This window comes from Erigeron canadensis, chromosome 3 (genome assembly GCF_010389155.1).
Source record: "Erigeron canadensis isolate Cc75 chromosome 3, C_canadensis_v1, whole genome shotgun sequence".
In the NCBI taxonomy this organism is placed as follows: Eukaryota; Viridiplantae; Streptophyta; class Magnoliopsida; order Asterales; family Asteraceae; genus Erigeron; species Erigeron canadensis.
This window is the reverse complement of record NC_057763.1, coordinates 41,692,659-41,715,110: the sequence shown is the minus strand read 5'-3', so window position 1 is coordinate 41,715,110 and position 22,452 is coordinate 41,692,659. Positions and strand designations below refer to the sequence as shown.

The 22,452-nt window shown below is 33.5% G+C and overlaps 4 protein-coding genes and 1 non-coding gene across 8 annotated transcripts; 3 read left to right on the top strand and 2 right to left on the bottom strand.

Annotated features, from left to right (window-relative positions):
* The first annotated feature begins 7 nt into the window (after positions 1 to 7).
* On the top strand, positions 8 to 2,739 carry LOC122592724. Of its 3 annotated transcripts, none has more exons than XM_043765019.1 (4): positions 8 to 326; positions 473 to 619; positions 2,011 to 2,167; positions 2,535 to 2,739. In XM_043765019.1, exons 1-3 carry the CDS (start codon positions 129 to 131, stop codon positions 2,152 to 2,154), a joined length of 489 nt encoding a protein of 162 aa, XP_043620954.1. In that variant the 5' UTR covers positions 8 to 128; the 3' UTR covers positions 2,155 to 2,167; positions 2,535 to 2,739. The 3 variants fall into 3 exon arrangements, with proteins under 3 accessions (XP_043620954.1, XP_043620953.1, XP_043620952.1); XM_043765018.1 differs by having other exon boundaries at positions 2,473 to 2,739; XM_043765017.1 differs by lacking the exon at positions 2,535 to 2,739 and having other exon boundaries at positions 2,011 to 2,298.
* A 424-nt stretch (positions 2,740 to 3,163) lies between these two features.
* Positions 3,164 to 3,234, top strand: TRNAG-GCC. The gene has a single exon. It is a non-coding gene; the product is annotated as a tRNA-Gly (tRNA).
* A 1,859-nt stretch (positions 3,235 to 5,093) lies between these two features.
* Positions 5,094 to 10,486, bottom strand: LOC122590986 (E3 ubiquitin-protein ligase At1g63170-like). Its single transcript, XM_043763165.1, has 5 exons — positions 9,624 to 10,486; positions 8,760 to 8,879; positions 8,543 to 8,675; positions 7,397 to 7,561; positions 5,094 to 5,874 (listed from the first exon to the last, which is right to left on the bottom strand). The coding sequence occupies exons 1-5, from the start codon at positions 10,214 to 10,216 to the stop codon at positions 5,698 to 5,700; spliced, it is 1,188 nt and encodes a 395-aa protein (XP_043619100.1). The 5' UTR covers positions 10,217 to 10,486; the 3' UTR covers positions 5,094 to 5,697.
* Positions 10,487 to 14,213: 3,727 nt separating this feature from the next.
* Positions 14,214 to 17,122, top strand: LOC122590984 (putative pentatricopeptide repeat-containing protein At5g52630). Its single transcript, XM_043763161.1, has one exon. It carries the CDS (start codon positions 14,214 to 14,216, stop codon positions 16,677 to 16,679), a length of 2,466 nt encoding a protein of 821 aa, XP_043619096.1. The 3' UTR covers positions 16,680 to 17,122.
* Positions 17,123 to 17,557: 435 nt separating this feature from the next.
* On the bottom strand, positions 17,558 to 21,400 carry LOC122590985 (shaggy-related protein kinase eta-like). Of its 2 annotated transcripts, none has more exons than XM_043763162.1 (13): positions 20,993 to 21,400; positions 20,321 to 20,539; positions 20,144 to 20,236; positions 19,996 to 20,055; positions 19,636 to 19,908; positions 19,451 to 19,525; positions 19,285 to 19,341; positions 19,017 to 19,157; positions 18,570 to 18,620; positions 18,386 to 18,481; positions 18,165 to 18,248; positions 17,979 to 18,081; positions 17,558 to 17,897 (listed from the first exon to the last, which is right to left on the bottom strand). In XM_043763162.1, exons 1-13 carry the CDS (start codon positions 21,050 to 21,052, stop codon positions 17,836 to 17,838), a joined length of 1,374 nt encoding a protein of 457 aa, XP_043619097.1. In that variant the 5' UTR covers positions 21,053 to 21,400; the 3' UTR covers positions 17,558 to 17,835. The 2 variants fall into 2 exon arrangements, with proteins under 2 accessions (XP_043619097.1, XP_043619099.1); XM_043763164.1 differs by lacking the exon at positions 20,993 to 21,400 and adding an exon at positions 20,627 to 20,650.
* Between the last annotated feature and the right edge of the window lie 1,052 nt (positions 21,401 to 22,452).

Below are 22,452 nucleotides of genomic sequence, written 5' to 3'. Positions count from 1 at the left end.
AATTATTTTTTTTTTCCCTTTTTATTTTCTTTTTCGCCTGTCAAATGTCAACCACACTTCACTAGTTACTTGCAAATCTACAGACAGACAGACAGACGGACAGACAAGTTAAGAATTTCGGGGAAAGGATGACGACCGTCGTAACTTCAGAAATCATCTCCACTGTCACCGAATTCATGGATCGCGTTACCGGCAACGGATCCATTTTTCCAGCAAAATTCACCGGCGAAGCAGTCCACTCCGATTTGATCCGCAGCTTGTTCAAAGTTCAACACATCCATCGCGGCCGTTTGACCTGCTTACTCAAAGTCAAACCTTATGCTTGCGTAAGTAAATTTCTCTTTCTTCTTAATCTAGCTAGCTGTTATTTCTGTTACATATTTCAGTTAATTCTTTATTATTATATATGTTTAGTTGCTAAATATGTATTTGATAAGACTAGCAGTGATTTGATAATTAAAAATATATGCAGAACCGTTATAACAGTTTACATGGAGGAGCAGTTGGATCGATAGCAGAGTTTGTTGGCATAGCTTGTGCTAGAACCGTTGTCGCCAAAGATAAAGACCTTTTTCTTGGTGAATTGAGCGTTTCCTATCTTGCTGCTGCTGTTAACCAAGTATATATGCTTCCTTTCCAAATTCGGTTGTTAATCAATTCTTCATTTTGCTTTTTGCGTTCTTTCAACTACCAGTCAAATGTCTAGATATGGAAGTCAAATGTGTTATCTTGTTAAGTGAACCATACGTTTCTACTTAAGACCATTTGATTGTAAGATAAGTTTAGAAGAAACATTGATTTGCCGGTTTATATTCTTTATTATTATACAAGTAATTCAAACTCAACAAATTGCTAATTGTAAAAGCTTATCACTTAGGCAATATGTTTGACTTACCCCATAAACATAGTTTCCTCCTGACAGGTCAAATCTCAAAAGGGTGATTCCTCATTTTTTTGTGATCTGTTGAAACAAGATCCAAAATCTCTTTGAATGTGTATTATCACTTGTCAACATTATGAATGAATATTTAACAAAAACTGTCTTCTTTCCTAGGATGATGTTGGGGTTTAAATAAAACCCAATCCACATTGGAATTTATAAGCTTATGGGATACTCCATGTATCACCAATTGGTTTTAAGGCAAGGGCGTATCTAAAATATAGGTCCACGGACAGGTTAGATTGGAACTAGTTTTAATTAGCATGAGGAAATTTACGTTTGGACACATGTTATCCAAAAATTTGGACATAGGTAAATTATAAAGTAAGCATTTTAAAGCTGATGAATTACAACTGGGCACATGGGATATTTAATCTTAGATGCGACATTTTTGTAAAGTGGAAGCATACAGGCTTATATGTTAGCCATGGTGGTGAGTTAAGTGGTGGTCCTATCATTCAATATCATCTAGAGTTTTTGATGGTCTTGAGACGTGTATATAGTCGCTTAAGCAGCAATTCTAACTCATAAGCAGAAGTAGAACATTTGACATTTGTGGACCTAAATCAATCCCATCAAAGATTTGTGTGGATGACAATGAACAATCATGCGAATTTTGATTTAGGTTTAGCCCAAAAAGAGAAAAAGAAAGAATTAATGCAGTTAATAACTTAATATGTTACATGTCAATATGTAGTCTAGCTATAATTGTAATAAGTGATATCAGAAGGACTGAAAGTGACAAGTTAGGAAGATGGTTTGTTAGGTCGGCTATGAGCAGGTGTGTGTACTATATGTATCGATTCATTTGGGAAGAATAAGATTAGACATGAATTTGATACAAAATCTCTCTTCTCTCCATCTTCTATGATTTCCCTCTTATCATAATATGTGTAACATTTTAAGATAATATTTGTTGTTATTTTCATGAGACACAAGTAAACGTCTGCACTTTCAATTTATGATTTTGAATCTAACAATATGTCATATTGTCATGTGGGAGGAGATAGTCCATTCTTTCTTTGTTTCAGTTCATCAATCTCAAATGCAAGTTCTTTGTATGTAACCAGGCAGAACTGATTGTTGATGCATCTGTGGTAAGGAGTGGAAGGAACTTAACAGTTGTTGCAATAGAGTTCAAGCTTAAGGATTCAGAACGGTTAACTTACGTGTGTCGTGCTACTTTCTATAACACGCCTGTTTCCAGCTTATGATAAATACTTGAAGGTTTGTGACAGTTTTAAGTCTCTAACCTGCAATCTTTGTGCTATTCTATATGATCATAGAATAAAAAACATCTTCACTTTCTTTCAATGTATGACATTATGTTGATTTGAAACTTAATCAGCCATTGTTCATACTTTTGTGTCCATATTGTGTCATGTTCAAATCATTTGGCCTTGAGGATGAATCAAGGCATATCAAATTGAAATTCGATCAATGAAATTTTTGCATTGAAGTACAAGGGCTTACTAGTTTGGTTATCTGAGTGATATTATGTATGAATAATAGCTTTTTTTTTCGTTTTTCAGGTTGGCTTGTATGTCCTATTCAATGTTTTTATGTAATCTTATTTGGTATTGTTTCTGGTCAGTAACATAATTATATGATGCGACTAAAGGAACAGATGGTTCGCAACTCCAATAATCTAGCTTGTGATAACACAAATCAAGTCTGTGATCTCTCTCAACTGTATTACCCTTTCACTCTTCCATTGAAGTAACCTCAAATGCAGAAAAGTGGAAAACGATCATGTATGTTGATATGTTCTTCGTATGTTATATACATGTGTATCAAACTATCAATATCTTCCACGTAACTATTCTCCGTCTGTCAAACTTCTATAGTATAGATATCAATCACATCAAAATAACTTTACCTTCTAAGACGAATGGAACATATGTGATCATTTACATCTCTTTTTTCAAGTTTTGTACACTTCTTGTCATGTATACTATAGTGGCACTTTCTTTTTTATTAATATTTTCGGATGCAAAAATAATTCTTACTCCTTACGACATGCTTACAATGAGGATTTTCCTTTCCTACAAAATTTAGAAAACCACCAACGTAAAAGTCAGTGATGAAAATACGAAACATAATTGCAGTGTAAAAGTTAAAAAAGCTGTTTCGATGTTAAAAAAAGCAAATTAAGAAAATTGAAGACGTAACAATTACTATTAGTGTAAGATAAATATTGATTTGTAAGATACTAAACATCAAGCACCAGTGGTCTAGTGGTAGAATAGTACCCTGCCACGGTACAGACCCGGGTTCGATTCCCGGCTGGTGCATATTGAGCTATGATGACATGCCTTCATGATGGATTGGTCCATCCGCTACCCTGAAATACAAATGTTGACATGACAGGCCCTTCTGAGCTCAATTTTTTTTTTAATATCCTTTTTCATATTCAGATATTGTTTCCTCTTTTTTTTTCCCTTTCAATTTTCCTCGACAAGTTAGCAAAATTCATCTCTCATTTTTGGTTTGCTTTCTTCATCTCCCTATTCTTGTTGTCTCTGAAAAGTGAAATCATCTATGTGATGTTAAGTTAATGTAAGATTTATTAAGAACTAAAACAGCTTTTGATATAAAGGATGTATTAGATTTAAATTTGTATAAACACACGATACGATTAAGAAACAACATCAATATCTTTAGAATTATTTTTATTCGTAATGAAATTTATACATATTTAAGATTAAAAAAAATAAGTCTAATGTTCAATAAATTTTAGAGACTTTAGTTTGGAAAGACCAAAGGTTTATACTTAGTAAAAGTGATAATGTCAAATGAGTGTAACTACATATGACAAACTGGTTATGTAATGTAGTGACCTACTCGGGTGACTATGTGATGTATGCACTTATGTTTTTTGGGCTATGTGATGTATGTTACCGGGTATTACAAGTTGTAACATGTAATTTTGTAATAGTTTAAGGGATAATGGTATACGAATGTAACCACCTATGGCAAAATGGTTATGTAATGTATCTGAAAAATTTACACTCCTATTATCTTCTCTGATTTCCGGCAACACCATTATTGAATACGTATTAAACCAATATATTTCCATATAAACTCAAAATCGGGGAGTTAACAGCAGCTCAAGAATATATAAACTCAATTCCAGATCCGAAATCAAAATCCACTTGTAATTTAACGAAACAAATCAACCCAAAATCCAATTTAATCTTTCCATATAAACTCAATTCAACATATAAAAATTACATATATCAATAGAAATTATAGAAGATGAACATGAAAGGAAAAAACTCAACCAACACTCGCAACCACCATAATACCATTTTCCAAGTGACACAATCTCCGGCGAGTTGCCATATTTTCCGCTGAAGTGTTTGACGGTTGATTTTTGGCTAGGGGTTGTGCTGAAGTCACAACTGAGTCAATTGGCACCTGTTTCAAGTTCTAATACGAAGTGTGTGATTATATCTATTGAATAATGCTATATGAATGTAACCACCCATGACAAAATAGCTATGTAATGCAGTGTGATAACCGGTAACCTTTACAACAGGTAACACGATATATCACATAACCCGAAAAGTGAAAGATATTACATCACATAGCCACCCGAGTAGGTCACTACATTACATAATCATTTTGTCGTAGGTGGTTACATTCGTATGCTATTATCCCTTAGTAAAAGCCTAAAAGATTGTCAAACAGATTATAAGAATTATTCTCGGTCTATAGTTGCATAAATATGCTAAATCATTATTTATTAATCAAACTATTAGTAACGTTTCATCATTAGACAAAATATGTAACTTCATTTTAAAATCATATGGTACATCAAATTTTTATAGGATATAGGGTGTTATTTACCCTGGTAAATTGACAAATTCACAAAGGATCTCATTCGGATGCCACAGGAAAATAGATGAAAATTGAAAATGGATTGAATCCATTAAGTTGAACATACTGTTGAAAGATGTTAGATCGAAAGTGTCATGATCAGATATTTTCAACTGTTTGTCCCACCTAAGCTTACCTTGAAGACCTTAACTTGGCTTCACCAAAAGGGGTTTTAATTAGTCCAAAATAAATGGAGCCAAATTTACATCATGCAAGACACCCACTAATTGATTACCATTACTGTCTAACTGAGATTATAAACGCTAAAACATTTATAGGGAGACGCAGATCTGATCAAATTATAAAGCAAACTTGTACGTTAACATCATAGATATTTAAGCATTTATTTACTTTATAATAACAGAACATTTTATCAAAATGAAAGTAAATCACCAGCCAATAACTCTGCCAACTATGAATTGTAATCAAATGCGGTACTTTCTCCACCAAGTTCCCACCGTTACTCAAAGCAATGCCATTGTGGATATACAGGTTACAGGGAATAGAGTACAGCCGACAGTGCAAGATGCAGAGACACTAATGCAGACTACGCCAGCAAAGCCTACAGCTTACAATGCATATAGATTACAACTGATAATGCATGTTGCAGTTCCACCAGTGCGGTCGTGACACAGAACCATAGCCATACCGTCTGAAGGAAATAACTACACTACAACATGCAGATTGAATAATACATGTAATTTACAGCTCCAAGTAATACGCCAAAAAAAGGGTATGTCTTTTCCCTTTATAGTCCTTGATCTGGGAAGTCGGAAACTTTTAACAAGAACTTTGTATCAAATTTACATTAAAATCACATACCAAAAAACAGGTTGGGATCAGGAACTTCAAAAGAAATGTTATAAGTTGGTTATTTATACTTCATCGCTGCCACTTTGGTTCCCGTTCTTTAGTATGTTGAACTTACACAGAGGACAGGTGGCGTTGATGTACAACCATTTATCAATGCAAGTGGCATGAAAATGGTGGCAGCAAGGAAGCTCACGAAGTTCGGTTCCGTCATCATACGTGCAAAGGCAAATACAACATTCCTGTTAAGAAAACTCAGCAAGGTGACCAAACACATATGATACAGGGAAAAGTGAATATATATGTATATATATATATGCACCAACTTTGAGGATCAGATTAATTGATATGATTTACTGACAAACTGTGAGAGTTTCTTTTATTCCAGTTAGATTCTAAAAAGGTACAACGATATGAGAGTGGATCAGTGGAACGCAGGAGGCCTAATTTAGGTCATTCGTAGATATACATGAATTATCACCAATGCTAGAAATCTAAAAAAAAGGCTAGAACATTAAAAGAAGAGGCCACAGCTTATAGTCGCAAGAGAGGAAAAAGACAAACCCATTTACTTGATAGTCAAGTCAAAGTCAAGACTCGAGACCAATACAAAGATATATTAAGATGGTGTCTGCTTGGTAAACGGAAATGAAAATGAAAAGATGTTTAGTATAGAGAAGACTTTTTATATTTTTAACATGTGTTTTCATTATAGAGTACAATAGATAAGATTCAGGTTTGTAAAAGCCCACCTATTTATACAGATTTACTTAAACCTATATTTAAAAAACAGCATTTTATTACTTTCATACCCAAACCTACTGCCAAAATCCTCATAACTAACACTCCCAAAGTCAAAGTAAAAGGAAATAACACTTATGAACATGGGTATATTTTATCCAGTCCAACCAACCTAAAAGTATGTAAATCATCATACTTTCAGTTGTTTTAATTGTCTGTTGTGAAGATCTATAATTATTTTCCCATTAAAGTTACAAGAATTTTATCTTGTATAAAGTTAACTCCTTTGAAAGTACATCACCTATGTTGCTTTTTTTCTTGTCTATAGTTAGCCCACGAATAGGGAGCAATAAGCTACAGAAACATGAGATATTTTTTCCTTGAATTTTCACAAATGATCAGCAAGTCAAAAAAAAAATTACTATGTGTCACAGAATTCACTTATAAATGAGATGGTCTGCCACCACTCATTGTTAAATTTAATGCCTGCACCATCTCCACAACTCACAAGAGTAAAACCTTTTCTTTTTTTTTGAACCAGAAGCAATACACATAATTCCTTGCCTTGCCGTGAGATGATTTGTACATTTTTATCTTGCATCATAATTAAGTGTTTTATTATGTGCATTAACATGGTAATAGTTTGGAGTAAGTGTCAAAAACTTTGGTGTAATATCACCTCCTTGGCTCATAGCCTTTAAGCTTTTGTAAGTGTATACACAATTGCACGCACATATTTAGACTAAATCACAAATCCATACAATTTTTATAGAAGGTTCCAAATAAATACACCAGCTTCCTTTTAGTCAGAGGTTCAAAAATAGATCAGAAACTCACATTCTTGTCTATTTTAACCGTTCTATGATATGTTGATGACATTAATTCTCGTTTGGAAATATTCTGTTAATCTGGTATGGGATTAGTTATCCATAGTTTATTATTTTTAGCTTAAAGATAACCAATTATGTCAAATATGCCTTGTCAAACACTGCATTAATTTAATATTAACAAAGAGATACTTACAGCATCCTCCTCAGACAAAGCACGTTCAACAGGTGCATCAGTATCACATTCTACCATTATTCCACCATAACCTTTTTGAATCTCCCCATTTTGCTTCTCAAAATCATCTATTCTCTTGAACTTGAATTTAGGCAATCGTTCAATGTCATCCTTGGTTGCACCCTCCTAATCAGAAAACAAGTTAAAACAGATACAACATTACGCGATTACAAAAACAATAGATTTAAATATAACCATTTCAAAAAGTTAAATCAAATTCCAAGATAGAAGATTTATAAATCAAAGGAAGCCAACTAGATACCACAAATATCAAGTAAATACATTATATATGAGCCAACACCACAGAAACGTAGAATAACCAAAACATCTTGGTACCCCTTACTATCACAATTTAGTTCCCAGGTATGAATGCACTGATCACGTGGCCAAATATACTACAACTAAATATATACTTAGGCTTATGAAACATATATAAATCATATAAGAAGAGACATTTACTATATCTGCTACCGTTGTAGTCTTTCTGTCATCTTAACTTCTATACTGTGAACTTTTTAACAAAGCATTTTAATCGTTGACCCCACCAACTTTTAGAGGGTAAACAAATCAATCTCCACCATCTACTTTGTTAAAAGATGTCCATTACCCAAATTCTTGAACAATTTCCATTATCTATGTTTTCTGTTTTCTTTGGACAATACCAACCTCCATTTTTCACAAAAATTTTACAACTTTCTTGTTCTTACCAACCTCCATCTTTCACTGACCACATTCTCATTCTCTCTCAACGAGGTGGACCACCAGCACCTAGGGCCACCATACCACAATCGGACCTCTTTACCACCAAATAGAACAGGTACACGTCTAATGCTATCTTATAAAGCTCGCCATTTTGTTATGTATGATAAAATCACAATCAATGGCTCACCATACTTAAAAATATGAAGTAGTTGCAGTAGTCAAACAAAAATAGATTATTATATGATACATGCTAAATATGAAGTAGTTGCAGTAGTCAAACAAAAATAGATTATTATATGATACATGCTAGCTTCACTATCCACATACCCTGCCTTTGACAGGAAAGGGAATTATTCCTGTTGATACATTGCAACAAAACCAAAAAACTATTGCACAAGAGCTTACCTGATCAGCCACTGCATACAAGATTGCAATAATACAAGGTAGACAGCAACAAACAGCAATACCAACAACACATGCCACAGCAACGCAGATAACGACAAAAAACACATCAAATGCTAAGAATGTAATACATAGCCTGGAAAGAAATCAAGTACAAATTATGTAAGGAAAAGATTATGGCTTCCATGTCTACCCTTTTCTAGAAAGAAGAAAGACAAACCAGTATAACTGAGGTGCATTCTGAGTAAGATGTTCACCACCAGAAGACACCCAATAGAATCCAACAATCCACCAAATAAAGGAAAACATTGTATTAGCAGATTCCAGGTGCTTAGCAACACTGCCACATATAAAGTAACACAATTTATATACAGCCATGCAGTCAAAACGAAGAGAATTTCTGCAGATCTTTTGTACTTTTAAAGGTAAGTCAACGACAACAGTAGAACCCTTAAATTGAACATCAACGCACAAATCTGAGATGGAACTCAAACACAACATGCCTAAACACACTTTATAAGTTGCTGCTAAAAAAATAAAATATGGAACCAAAATCAAACTAGATGAAGAAGTACGCAATATTGAAGCAGTAGAAAAGCACAGAGCTTAGCCCAGTTATTGTTAAGATTACTATCAAGCTATCATTACAATGATAATTTAGGATTATTTCCTAACTATAATTACGGTGATTGTAACATTGGAGACTTGTAGATACTTAAAGTAGTGGACAAGCGGAAAACTAATAATTCCTTTCATAGTTATACTATTAACTCTTAAGCACTTAGCAGAATTACTAACAATGCTTCTTCTTTTTCATTATACTAAGTGCTAACCACCATGATGACCTTCTGTCTGACAAATGAACATGACATTAACCACCCTTTATCATGCTCTACTGCATTTTCTTCGAAATCAATTATCGAACTATTAGAGATGAAATGATCATTTTAATACTAGTGGCAACACAATTAATCATCTTTGATGAGTAAACCTATTTAACTTACTCTTCTTTTAACAAATATTCAAAAGGACTTGAACTTGACAAAACAAGAATATTACGAGTAACAATAGTTAAATAATGTACCTAGTGTCATCATCAACATCATTATGTGAGGGTGATAATTCCGCATACTCCCTTCCTTCGCTCCCCGAACTAGAAGAGTTTGAATTTCCATTCGATATCCGATTACTTCCCGATGATCTCAAACCGGCAGCACCGTACTCAGACAAACGTTGCTGATACCTGTGTTTATACTCAACACAAACACAAACCATATGAAGCAAACACTGAAAACCATATCCAACTATCCAAAGCCTCAACGGCCGAATCGGATCCTCATTTCGACTCATAATCAAAACCGAAACCGACACAATTATAAACGCTAAGTTCCAAATCAAGTCTAGAATCACAACCGGACGCGAGTAAGCCCAATCAGTCTGCCGCTCTTCGATTTGCTCAGCGGCGGATTCGCGAACGCGCATGGAGGGTTCACGGAGCATTCTCCGGCTGCTGGCGCGACGGAGGAACCTGGCCGCGCCGCGGAGGGAAGGAGTGGTGGAGACGAATTGACGGTTGCGGAATATTCCGTCGGAAGAGGCGGGGGTGGTGAGTAACGGCGTGGAATCGATTGTGACGGCGGTGGTGTCGGTGGAAGACGACGGCGATTGAGATTGCATAGTTGTTAATTTGGCGGGGAAATTGAGGTAAGGGTTTTAATTGATTGAATCGATGGGAGTGATGAGTGTGAAAACGAGAGAAAGAGGGATTTTATTTTGTTATCTTGTGTGTATAATAATAAACATAAAAATAAAAATAAAAGAAACCCTAGAAGAAAAAGAGGACCATGGGATTGGGGATGAGATGGTTGATTGATGAGTAATCTGGGGAAATTGTGTCACTCATATGGTTGTTGGTTTCAGAGTTTTGGGAGGATAGCATGTGGGTTAGTCACAAGTGTTTTACATACTAAATAAAATAAGTTTGACTTTGCATATAAAATTTTATTATATACTATGTTTTAACCCGCGCGTTGCTGCGTGATACGCTTTTACAAAGACAATATTTTGGACCCGGATTTATATCAAATATTTAAACCAAAAATTAAAAAAGACAGCTAAACATATAACAATAACAATAAAAAAAATGTAAAAAATTAATAATAAGATATATAAAAATATAAACAATAACTATATTAATGTTTTAAATGTTACATGAATGTATTATATCTAAAAAGACGGATGAAAATATAAAAAATCAAATTTTTAAAATTAGAACCGTAACTGTGTAAAAGTTGTTTGATAAAAACATGAGAACTCAAAGTTAAGTGTCAAGAAAATGAAACGAAAACTTTGATGTGGGACAAAAGTTAAAAGATAGAAACTTTATGGAGAAATGAAAATTGGTAAATATTATTATGCGTTATATGAACGCTTTAAATATTACATGAACGTAAGACGTAAAGATGATAAATTTTATTATATATTAAAAACGTTAGATATATAAAAAACGGATAAAAGTTAAAAGTAAAACCATAATTGTGTGAAAGTTTTCTTGGTAAAACCATAAGAACCAAAAAGTTAAGTGTCAATAAAATAAAAATGAAATTTTGATTTGGACAAAGTGAAAATATAGAAACTTTAGGGAGTTAAATTGAAAACTGGTAAAAATTATTATGTACTATAGAAACTTGTATATTTCATGCATAAAGAACTTGTACATTTATATAGGCTTTTAAGAATATATTAAAAACACTAGATATATAAAAAAGCGGGTGAAAGTTAAAGTAAATCCGTACTGTGTGAAAGTTGTTTGATAAAAATATGAGAATCCAAAATTTAGTATCAAGAAAATACAAACGAAAACTTTAATTTGGGACAAAAGTTAAAAGATAGAAAGTTTAAGGGGTTAAAATGAAAGAATGGTAAAAAGTATTATGTCTTATAAGAACTTGTACATTTCATGCATAAAACACTTGTACATTCACATAAGTTTTAGTATATTATAAATTTTCTTAAGAAAAACTATCCGGGTTGGGTATTGTAAAACAAATATTAAAGTAAAATAAATAAAATAAAATTTTGACCCTCAAATCATGGTTAAATTGATACACGCAACAATTGATGCACAATAATTTTATGGTGCCCGGTGATTTTCACATATGATAAACCTATTTTAATATTTGTTTTACTTTAATAAACCTATTTTAATACTTATTTTAAACCTATTATTTAATGGTAAATTATTTGGTTGTCTAAAAACTAATATATTATCACGAGTCGAGCAACCGTGTTCAAAGAAAAATTCCGTTAATCTCTTCCCAACAACTAAGGATTAATAAAATATCAACATATAAAGTATAAACCCTCCGTAAATGAATCATTGATTGTCAAGGATTTACATAATATCATCATTGTATATTTTTTGTTAACCTACTTGGAATATATATATATATATCTATATAAATATTAAAACAGTAGGAATCCTAACCTTTTAAGTCATTCTCCCTAAATCAAAGCTATGCTTAAATGTTGCCACATAAGATTTATCCTATGTGGCATCTCCATGTTTTTTTTTAAATTATCGATTGTTTTTATAGAAAATATAGTATAAATTATAATTAGAATATAGAAACTATAAAATTGGATATATCGTATATGAAAAACAATATATTTATGGGATTGATCAAAATTAATTTGACAAGAATATTACAAATCCACAAATTCTTACATACCCTTTATTATTATTGTTATTATTATTATTATTATTATTATTATTATTATTATTATTATTATTATTATTATTATTATTATTATTATTTTTATTTTTAATAAAATTGTCACTTTGTACGTACGATTACAAATTCTATATTACTAAATCCTTATATTTGTTAGAATTGTACGTACGATTACAAATTCATTTGTTATTGATTTCATTTGTATGTATTTAGGATGAATGGTAATATAATCTAATCACATTAGTAATTCTATAAAAATGTTTTTTTTTAAGCTTTATTTTGTGTATGTATATAATTGCTATTTAACAAATAGTTAAACATTCATCAAGCTCTATGTAGTCAAAAGATTCAATCATCATGATGTGGAAATAATATACTCTATATGAACTAATAGATGATAATAGATGTATCAAAATAGATTGGTTCAGACTCCAGACAACTTCACCTAATTCTTGATCATATACTATGGGCATTCCAATAAATCGAATTCGCGTGTTTCAACTTTACATGTAGGTCTACACTACACTTCATTGTTTTGTTTTGTTGACCTAATTGTATGTTGTGGGTATTCGACCAACTATAACAATTCTTTAAAGTATAGCCAAAGTCCTCAATGCCAAATTTCAACCTGAATTTAGGTCTATTTGTATGTTAAAACATTATGCATGGAGTTCACATTACATAATCTATCATCCAAGGATTAGAAGTCACTATATTTTTCATGTTTCATAATATAGTATATATATATATTCTTTAATTTGTAAACCAAACTATCCCTTTTCATTTCTCAAATAATGAACACTTCCATTTAAAAATACTTTTTCTTTTATTACTACTACACATTTACACCTATCTTTTAAGTAATGTTTTAAAATAATTAGATTGTGTTTTTCAATTAGCCGCATGCTTCCAGCACCCCTCCTTCAATTCAATATAGAGTGGTCTTTTATATGGGTTTGTTTTGTTTTTTTCACTGTAACTTGTTACACTGAATTCTTTATTTTTTGTTTTTGTGTGTATGAAAATGTAGCATGTTAAAAAGGGGAATATGGAATATGTATGGCTACTTTATGACTCGTTACATTACAATATGGGACATATCTTATTTTTGGATGTATTGTAAAACTTATAAATTTATGGTTTGAATTTTGTAATAGGTGCAAGACTAATGTTAATAGTTTATTCTATAGAGTTAAAATAGTAAGGTTTTTTTTTTTAATGAAATGAAATGTAATTTAATTATCGGTATTACAAATCACTTTTAAGTTTTTTTTATTAAAATGTAAAATTTCTAGATGGATTGGCCATAAGTGTTTAGAATTTCCACCTAATAATACATTATACCTTAATTAAAAAAAAAAAAAACTATTATAGTATTTTTATGCTATACTTAAGTAGATAACTTTTATAAATTCAATAAAATAGTATATGAAAGATATAATACATGGTGTAATGAAACGGAATGATTGTGGAAAAGTGGTAATCATATTTGAGAGTATACACCTCTTACTAGTCACATTTCATAGTAAAAGCGACCCCCTATAGTTAACAAAATTGGACCACCATATAGTGACAAAAATTTTTGAACACAGTCATTCACGTTTCATAGTGAAAGGGACTACAAATTGTTGTAGGAATGGGTACTCAAATCATTGCCTTTTCAATTATCTTTACATCAACAACCTACGTCGTTGCTATCACCAACGACACTGCTCCAGTAATATTTGCGGGGTTCCTTCTAGTTATGATTTAGAAGGAGAATTGAAATATGCCTGCCTATTTAGGTTATTGTGTATATGGTGATAGATTTTCTCAAAATAATATAGTGACTTAAATTATGAAAAAAACAAATAGACTTTTTTAGGAGTCTATTTCAGCTTATTAACTTGAAGTCTTGAATTAAACTAAGTAAATACAAATTTCTTGTATTTTTGGGCGTTATGTTCAAATATAAACTAAGCTATATTTATATTCAACAGAATAATAACGCTTGGCATTATCGACATGGGTGTGTAAGATTTGCCAAAAACTTTCACAAAGCTGCTAACTTTTCAACACCCATATCACCAACTGCTTACTACTCAAATCAGAAGCTGAATGAGCTATGGAAATCAGGTCGAATCAACGAAGCACAACACCTGTTTGATGAAATGCCTGAGAAAGACGAGTTTACTTGGAATACCATGATTGCTGGTTTAGCGAATTCAGGGAAGGTAATTGATGCACAAAAGTTGTTTGATGAGACTCCAAAGAAGAGTCCCATTACTTGGTCTTCGTTAATTTCCGGGTATTGTAAACTGGGACTTGAAGATGAGTCAATGAGGTTGTTTTATGAGATGCAGTGTGAAGGGTATAGCCCGAGTCAGTTTACGTTAAGGAGTGTTCTTAAGATGTGTTCGTTAAATGGGTTGTTGTTTAGAGGGGAGCAGTTTCATGGGTACGTGATTAAGACTCGGTTTGATGTGAATGAGTTTGTGGTGACTGGACTTGTTGATATGTATGCACAATGCAAGCGGATGTCTGCAGCAGAATATCTGTTTAAGAGGATGTCTTATGGAAAGAATCATGTTACTTGGACTGCGATGATTACTGGGTACTCAAGGAACCATGATCAAATTGGGGCAATTGAGTGCTTTCGTGATATGAGAGCTGAAGGGATCGAGGCTAATCAGTATACGTTTCCTAGTGTTTTGACAGTGTGTGGTGAAATATCGGGTTATAGGTTTGGGATGCAGGTGCATGGTTGTATTGTGAAGGGTGGTTTTGGTGCTAATGTGTTTGTGGAAAGTGCATTAGTAGACATGTATGCGAAATGTGGATGTTTGGACGATGCTAGAATTGTGTTAGAGTCAATGGAAGTTAATGACATTGTTTCTTGGAACTCTATGATAGTTGGGTGTGTGAGGCAAGGTTTTAGACATGAAGCGCTTCTTTTGTTCAAGAAAATGCATCTGAAGAGCATGAAAATCGATAACTATACATACCCTTCTGTGCTAAACTGTTTTGCTTCCTTAAACGACACTGAATATGTGAAATCTTCACAAACCGTCCATTGTATGGCAGTGAAAACCGGCTTTGAAAGACATGTTTCAGTAAGTAATGCTCTTGTGGACATGTATGCCAAAAGAGGTGATTTAGGGTGTGCATTTGAGGTATTTAATAACATGGAAGAGAAAGACGTGGTTTCATGGACTTCATTGGTCACTGGCTATACTCACAATACCGCCCACGAAAAAGCTCTTAAATTATTCTGTGAAATGAGGATTTCAGGAATCAAATCGGACCAATTTGTCACTGCACGCATCTTCAGTTCTTGTGCAGAACTCACTCTTCTTGATTTTGGACAACAAGTTCATGCCGATTTTATCAAACTAGGTTTTGTTTCATCTTTATCGGTTGATAACTCTCTTGTGACTATGTACACTAACTGTGGTTGCATAGAAGATGCTAACAAAGTTTTTGCTTCAATGACGATCAAGAATGTAATTACGTGGACTGCACTAATCATGGGCTATGCTAAAAATGGTAAATCAACGGAAGCATTAGTGTTGTACAATCAAATGCTTGAAAGTGGCATAAAACCCGACTTCATAACTTTCATCGGGTTGCTATTTGCTTGTAGTCATGCTGGACTTGTGGATCAAGCCCGTCAATACTTTGACTCAATGGTCAACTTTTACCATATAAAGCCAGGTCAAGATCACTATGCTTGTATGATTGACCTATTAGGGCGATCGGGAAAGATAAATGAGGCAGAAGAGCTACTAAATAACATGGCAGTTGAACCTGATGCCACTGTATGGAAAGCATTGCTTTCGGCTTGCAAGGTTCATGGGAAAATGGAGCTTGCAGAGAAAGCGGCAAATATCCTTTTTGAATTGGAACCACAAGATGCGGTCCCCTACATTATGCTATCGCACTTATACTCTTCAGCGGGTAAATGGGATGATGTTGCAAGAATGAGAAGTCTAATGAAATCAAGAGCTGTAAATAAGGAACCGGGCTATAGTTGGATGGAAATCAATAGTAAAGTTCATTCTTTTATGTCTGAAGATAGAAACCATGAAAAGACAAATGTGATATATTCAAAGATCGATGAGGTTATGATGTTGATTAGAGAAGCAGGTTATGTTCCTGATGTGAAATTCGCATTGCATAATATTGATGAAGAAGGTAAAGAACGTGGTCTTGCTTATCATAGTGAGAAGTTAGCAGTAGCTTTTGGGCTTTTGGAATTGCCACCTGGAATGCCTATACGCATCTATAAGAACCTTCGGGTTTGTGGTGATTGTCATACTGCTATGAAGTATATATCCAGTGTTTATGGCCGGATCATAATTTTGAGAGACTCCAATCGATTTCATCACTTTAAAGATAAAGTTTGTTCTTGTGGAGATTATTGGTAGGCAATGTTCATTTGCAGTTTGCTGCAAACTGCCTTTGTTGTATCTGTTTGTGTCGCCTCATTGACACTCTCATTCGCTCATAGCAATGAAGATTTGGTTAGGGTTAAGTTTGTTGAAGAGAGATGATGATGACGGAGATTTGAAAATGATGACTGTAACCGAAGGAAGATGAGATTGTCCAGCTAGTATTAGTCAAGTGTATACGCATTTCTCAGCACAATTACAGAAATTAGATAGCAAATGAATTGCTGAACCACCAAATATATGTGAGTTAAGCAATAGATTACTACTGGGTGGCAACAAATAGATCATACGTAATTGACAAGCCATTGATACTTGGATATGAGAGACTAACAAGAGGAAGATGATCTTGATTACTTGTTTTTACCTTTTTTGTAAGCATCTCTTAGGATATACAGATTCTTTTTTTTTTTCCTTTCAAATTTACAAGGCACATTGTTAGAAGAATGTAGCCAAACTAAAACGGTTTATTCATATTTTTAAAGCTTTTTGGCTGTCCCCATTGGTTTCCGACCATAGAGAGGAACAGAGAGTTATAACATTTGATTTGCTACCTAAAAACAATTTTTCCCATAAAGGCTCAAAGGGAAGATAATATCTAAGCAGTAATTTACACAAACATTATACAACTAGATATGTATGGCAAATAAATGTTGTTTCTGTATCACTCTCAATAGAAGAGAGTAAACATTCAAAGGTGAAACATGGAATTAGCATCAACACAAATTTGATTTGCAATTGACTCAACCTCTACGTATATAGAGCCGTCTAAAGGTTACAAGTTTTGCTACGGAATGAACACATATATGAAGGAAAAAGAAGCAAAAATGCCTTCTGCTACAAAGTGAACACAGATATGTAAAAAACGAAAAAATCAAATTCATTAGAGGTGAGTTTCCAGGTCGTAAGCTCTCAAATTGAACTTAGCTACACCATATCTATACGAGGAAGATGTATAATAATCTTCCAATTCGTTACAGTTAAATATAAAACTGACCCAAAAAACATGATTAGATAGTGTAGCACCAAAAGAAAGAAAGAGCAAGTATAACGACTATTATGGGCAACTGTTCAAAAACCCAGACTTCCAAAACACCTATGAACAAGACACGCTCTCTTCATGACATAACATAATTTATTGTCTGGCGTGTTCGGGTATCAATCGTTGAAGTAGTTCCGGAGATGCATGAGCAATCTCTGTAAAAGATATACATTCTCATCAATTAAAGAGCTGAGTAGTGCGATCAAAGAATATCACAAATGGAAAAACTGTTCTACCTTGTGGTGTGAAGTTAAATAGAGGAGGGAGAGGTCTGCCATCTGGCAGAGTTGTAGTTGGGTCCCTTAATTCGTCAAAGAAGGGATGAGTGCAGGCCTCCAACTGTAGATGAGGTCCAAATTAAGCACTTGTTTGTTCCATCATAAAAAGATCGATATGAAAAACATAAAAACAGATTCACTTACAGCGGTGCATCGCAACTTTGGTGCATACTGTAGCAAGCGCGAGACAAGATCAATTGCTTCAGTTGGCAGCCGCTTTTTGAATACCTGGAAAAAGAGTCCGGATGTACATTTGTTACTATTGTATATCAGATTTAAGTATTCGTCTAATTCTTAATGATGTTACAGAGCATTATAGATTTATACTAGAATTTGACACAAATTTTGATTGATTAAGAACAAACCTTATGCCATGGATGAGCCTTGATCTGTGGGAATTTGAACTCATTGTAATTAGGATTCATGCACTTGATTTCTTCACGTGTTGGTGTTCCCAAAATCTTAACATATAAAAAAATAATTGTTAGATTAAGTTTCAAAAAACAAGCCTGTAATGGCAATCAGTTAAAAGGGTCCAAGATTATTTACCTTGAGAATCTCTATCAGTTGATCTATGCCACTTTCACCAGGGAAAAGAGGCTGCATATAATAAAACACCCAAATTGATCAGAACAAGTTCAAAATTGGAAGGTAATCGTAAAAATCACGCCAAAGATCAGATGTGAAGGATCGAAAGACACTTGGAGAATTTAATATCCACAAAACTTATATATATAAAGATTTTAACCATGTATATAATAAAAGGCAAACACAATGATTAGGACACAGCTGAAATATTTCTTGGTGAAAGCAGACTAAAATATGTTAAATGATCAAGAGTTTCTGAATAATTCAAGAATACACTAGTTTTTATACTAAATGTAAAATGTTGATTGGCATCAGAGACTAAATTAGTACTTTAAGATCAATTTTAAATCAAAACTATCTGAACATTTAAATATAGTTCAAGTGCCAACAAAACAACTAGGTACCCACCTGTCCAAGGAGTAGCTCAGCCAAAACGCAACCTGCAGACCACATGTCAATAGCGTTGGTGTATTCTGTAGCTCCAAAGATCAATTCAGGAGCCCGATAATATCTTGAGCAGATGTATGCAATATTTGGTTCCCCAGGTACCTGCAGTTGCAAAGTACAGCTTTTTAAATACTTAACAATATGATGTATGCAAAGGAAAATCCAGAATCTAACCAGGGTAATCCCTTTTACCAAAAAAAATAAAAATCACAGTGTTCCGAGAGCTTACCAACATCTTTGCACTTCCAAAATCACATAGCTTAAGCTGTTGAGTATGTGGATTAACCTGCACGCAACGGGTATTAGTTTCCAATTTCGATATTAATACATTACCAACAAGATCAATGTTAATACATAACTTTCTCAGAGATAATTAAGATGCCATTATATCTTACCAATAAGTTTTGTGGCTTAATATCACGATGACATACACCAATGACATTGTGAATGTAGTTAAGCCCACGGAAGATCTGCCAAAAAAAAAAAACCCAAATATAACAAATCGAGTTAGTTAAATTCATATACAATCATACAATCAACAACGGGGTAGAATATAACAACAAAGAAGCAGGAGCTTCACCTGATATGTGTACAATTGCACATATAGCATAGGCATGTGATGATTCTCCCTGACATAGTGCCTAGACATCTTATAGACGGTTTCAGGAACATATTCCAAAACGACATTCAAGTAGACTTCGTTTTTATCAGTGGTTGAATAGAAACAATTTTTCAACTGAACAACGTTTGGATGGTCCAACAAACGCATGATTTGAAGTTCTCTATTCTTGTATCGCTTGTCTTGTAGAACCTTCTTTATAGCGACGTATTCACCTGTTTCAAGGCATTTGGCCTACAAAAACAAATAAAATATGATATCAAATGACCACAACATAAAAAAGATCATCTATGATTTAACTCAAATGATAACAAAAATTACCTGAAAGACAACACCAAATGAACCAGTACCAACGACACGCTCTGCCATGTATGAGAAAGTCTGGAGCACAACATAATTTTAATTAATATAATTAGTTAATTAATTACAAGTTAGTAATGTTTTACAGTAGACCAAAATATATAATCACCTGCTTTGGTTTTCCATTTTTACCACCAACTGAAGTCACAATAATTTCACCTGTTTCGGTACTACTACCATCCACAAGAGTTGCCTCGAAATCCTGCTTATAAAAAATAAACAACGGATGAGTATGCGAGCATTTCATGGTATGGATGACAACAACCAGGATGTGCAAATAAACTACCTTGTCATCGGTAGCAGCAGCTGGTTTATCTTCCGTGATATTCATTCCATGCAATTTAGAGGGCAGGCTGTAAAAATCAGATTTTACAGGTGCGGGCCTTGCACCAGTAGCGTTGGGCTGCATGGTAGAAGACTTCCTTACAGCCCTCGCACTCCCTGGCTGACTGTTTGATGATCCGTGCCTTCCCTTTTTTTGGTTACCATCTCCTCCTCCGTTGTTCTACAAACACACAACAAACATTTTATACAATTTGACCTATATATGAACAATCTAACAACGACCGATTCAGTAAATATTCTACTACACCTTATCCATAATTCATTCATATAATTGTCTGCATCTTTATACAAATAGTGTTTCAAAATATATATCTTCAAATCCAATTAGTCGACATACAACGTGTTTTGTGGTCACAAATCCCTATCCCGGGGTTATTATTATTATTTGTATATATACATTAAAAAAATTTACATACAAATAAATGAAATAAAAATACACTTTCAGTTGTAATAAACATCATAATAATAAAAGCCAAAATACATTACGACACATGGATAATACTTAATTCGATATGAATAAATAAAGTATATACATGAGCATAAAAACAAAATATATTAAATATAAAAGGAATTATATCAACAACAAAAAAAAAAGAAAAAGGAAGAAGCTTACGGAATCGGAGATGGAAGTACGACCAGAGGCCATACTCTTCAAACGACGCATCATATTCATTTTATCCCAAGAAATCAATGAAATGAAAAAATCAAATCGTAACCCTAAATTCTTTTTAATTTAAACAATTTCCCTTTTTGTTATTCGATATGTTTCCTCACCAGATCTCTTTCACAACACACACACACGCACACAATTTTGTTTCTTGTTATTTGTTTCCAAAATTCATTCAAGCAGCAGCAGCAGCATCACCATTATAATAAATAATAATAATAATATAATAATAAAATGGAGGAGGAAACTGCGAGTGAGGAACACAACACGCAATCCTCCTCCACCCTTTTTATTCTTCTTTTAATCTCTCGAATGCAAAAAACACAAACAATTCCCCCCCTCTTTCTCTGTCTGTATCTATATATATCTACTTTATTATATATATCTCTGTTTGTGTATGTAATAATGTATGTATCTTGTCCATATTTTTTTTAAAAATATTATTATTTTCTTTTTTTCTGGTCAATGGTCAAACCTGACAAAGAAAAAAAACATCAATCATTCATTCCTCGCCTTATTTCGTACACCAGTCAAACTTTCATTTTCAACCGTCCGATTTTGTAATCTACAGCTGTTGTTGCACGCAAACTCTGGATCCTAAACGACAACCTTTTTTAGTCATTTACTAAACTACCCTTACCTAAAACCTTTTGCGGAATGTTTTAAAATATGTACAGGTTAAATTGCGTGTTGTACAAGTGGTTCCTTGGTGTTGGTCTGGATTTAATAAAGTGTTCCCTGGAAAATAGATTAACGTAGGATTAGGTGATTCGCCGAACTACTAACAATATTGTCCATACAATCTTTTTCGTTGGCAGTTACATTACATAATAAATTTGAATATTTTTGGGTTTAATGCCCCCTGTATTATGACTTTATTGCAATAACGTACCATATACATATAGGCCAAATTAGACTTGACCTAAACCTTGCTTGATAAAAAAAACTTTCTTTTTCTTTTTCTCCATTAATTTTTTTTTTGTATTTCATTCATGTCACTTTGGACTTTGAGTATCTGGTTTGGATAAATTGATATATAAATATTTATAATTTGTTATGTGTTAAAAAATGGATCCGAGAGTGGGGTCGGTAAACCCGTTCGTCCATCGACGACAGAAGGTAACACCGCCGACGCCCATTTACCTATAGAGTGAGAGTGTGTTTTTCAGTGAGCAACACCAAAGTGAAAGAGAAAAGGGAGAGAGGAAAGGAGATACTTGATGGGTGAAGAGAAAAGTCATAGGTTCCTTCATTAATCTTCTTTTTGGATTTCATGTCACTTTGGATTTTGAGTATTTGGGTTGGATAGATAATTATATAAATAATTAATATTTGGTAAGTTTTGAAAAAAATGTACCCAGGGGGTCGGTAAACCCGTCCGTCCATCGGTGACATACGGTAACACA

Excerpts from the sequence above, each read along its gene's own strand:
- LOC122592724 (XM_043765019.1), top strand. The coding sequence starts at position 129 with ATGACGACCGTCGTAACTTCAGAAATCATCTCCACTGTCACCGAATTC. Across the intron at positions 327-472 it reads AAGTCAAACCTTATGCTTGC|AACCGTTATAACAGTTTACA; the intron begins GTAAGTAAATTT and ends AAATATATGCAG. Across the intron at positions 620-2,010 it reads TTGCTGCTGCTGTTAACCAA|GCAGAACTGATTGTTGATGC; the intron begins GTATATATGCTT and ends GTATGTAACCAG.
- LOC122590986 (XM_043763165.1), bottom strand. The coding sequence starts at position 10,216 with ATGCAATCTCAATCGCCGTCGTCTTCCACCGACACCACCGCCGTCACA. Across the intron at positions 7,562-8,542 it reads TGTATGCAGTGGCTGATCAG|GAGGGTGCAACCAAGGATGA; the intron begins GTAAGCTCTTGT and ends TTTTCTGATTAG. Across the intron at positions 5,875-7,396 it reads CTTTGTCTGAGGAGGATGCT|GAATGTTGTATTTGCCTTTG; the intron begins GTAAGTATCTCT and ends TTTTCTTAACAG.
- LOC122590984 (XM_043763161.1), top strand. The coding sequence starts at position 14,214 with ATGTTCAAATATAAACTAAGCTATATTTATATTCAACAGAATAATAAC.
- LOC122590985 (XM_043763162.1), bottom strand. The coding sequence starts at position 21,052 with ATGAATATGATGCGTCGTTTGAAGAGTATGGCCTCTGGTCGTACTTCC. Across the intron at positions 19,909-19,995 it reads CATTTGGTGTTGTCTTTCAG|GCCAAATGCCTTGAAACAGG; the intron begins GTAATTTTTGTT and ends TTGTTTTTGTAG. Across the intron at positions 18,249-18,385 it reads AGGCTCATCCATGGCATAAG|GTATTCAAAAAGCGGCTGCC; the intron begins GTTTGTTCTTAA and ends CTCTTTTTCCAG.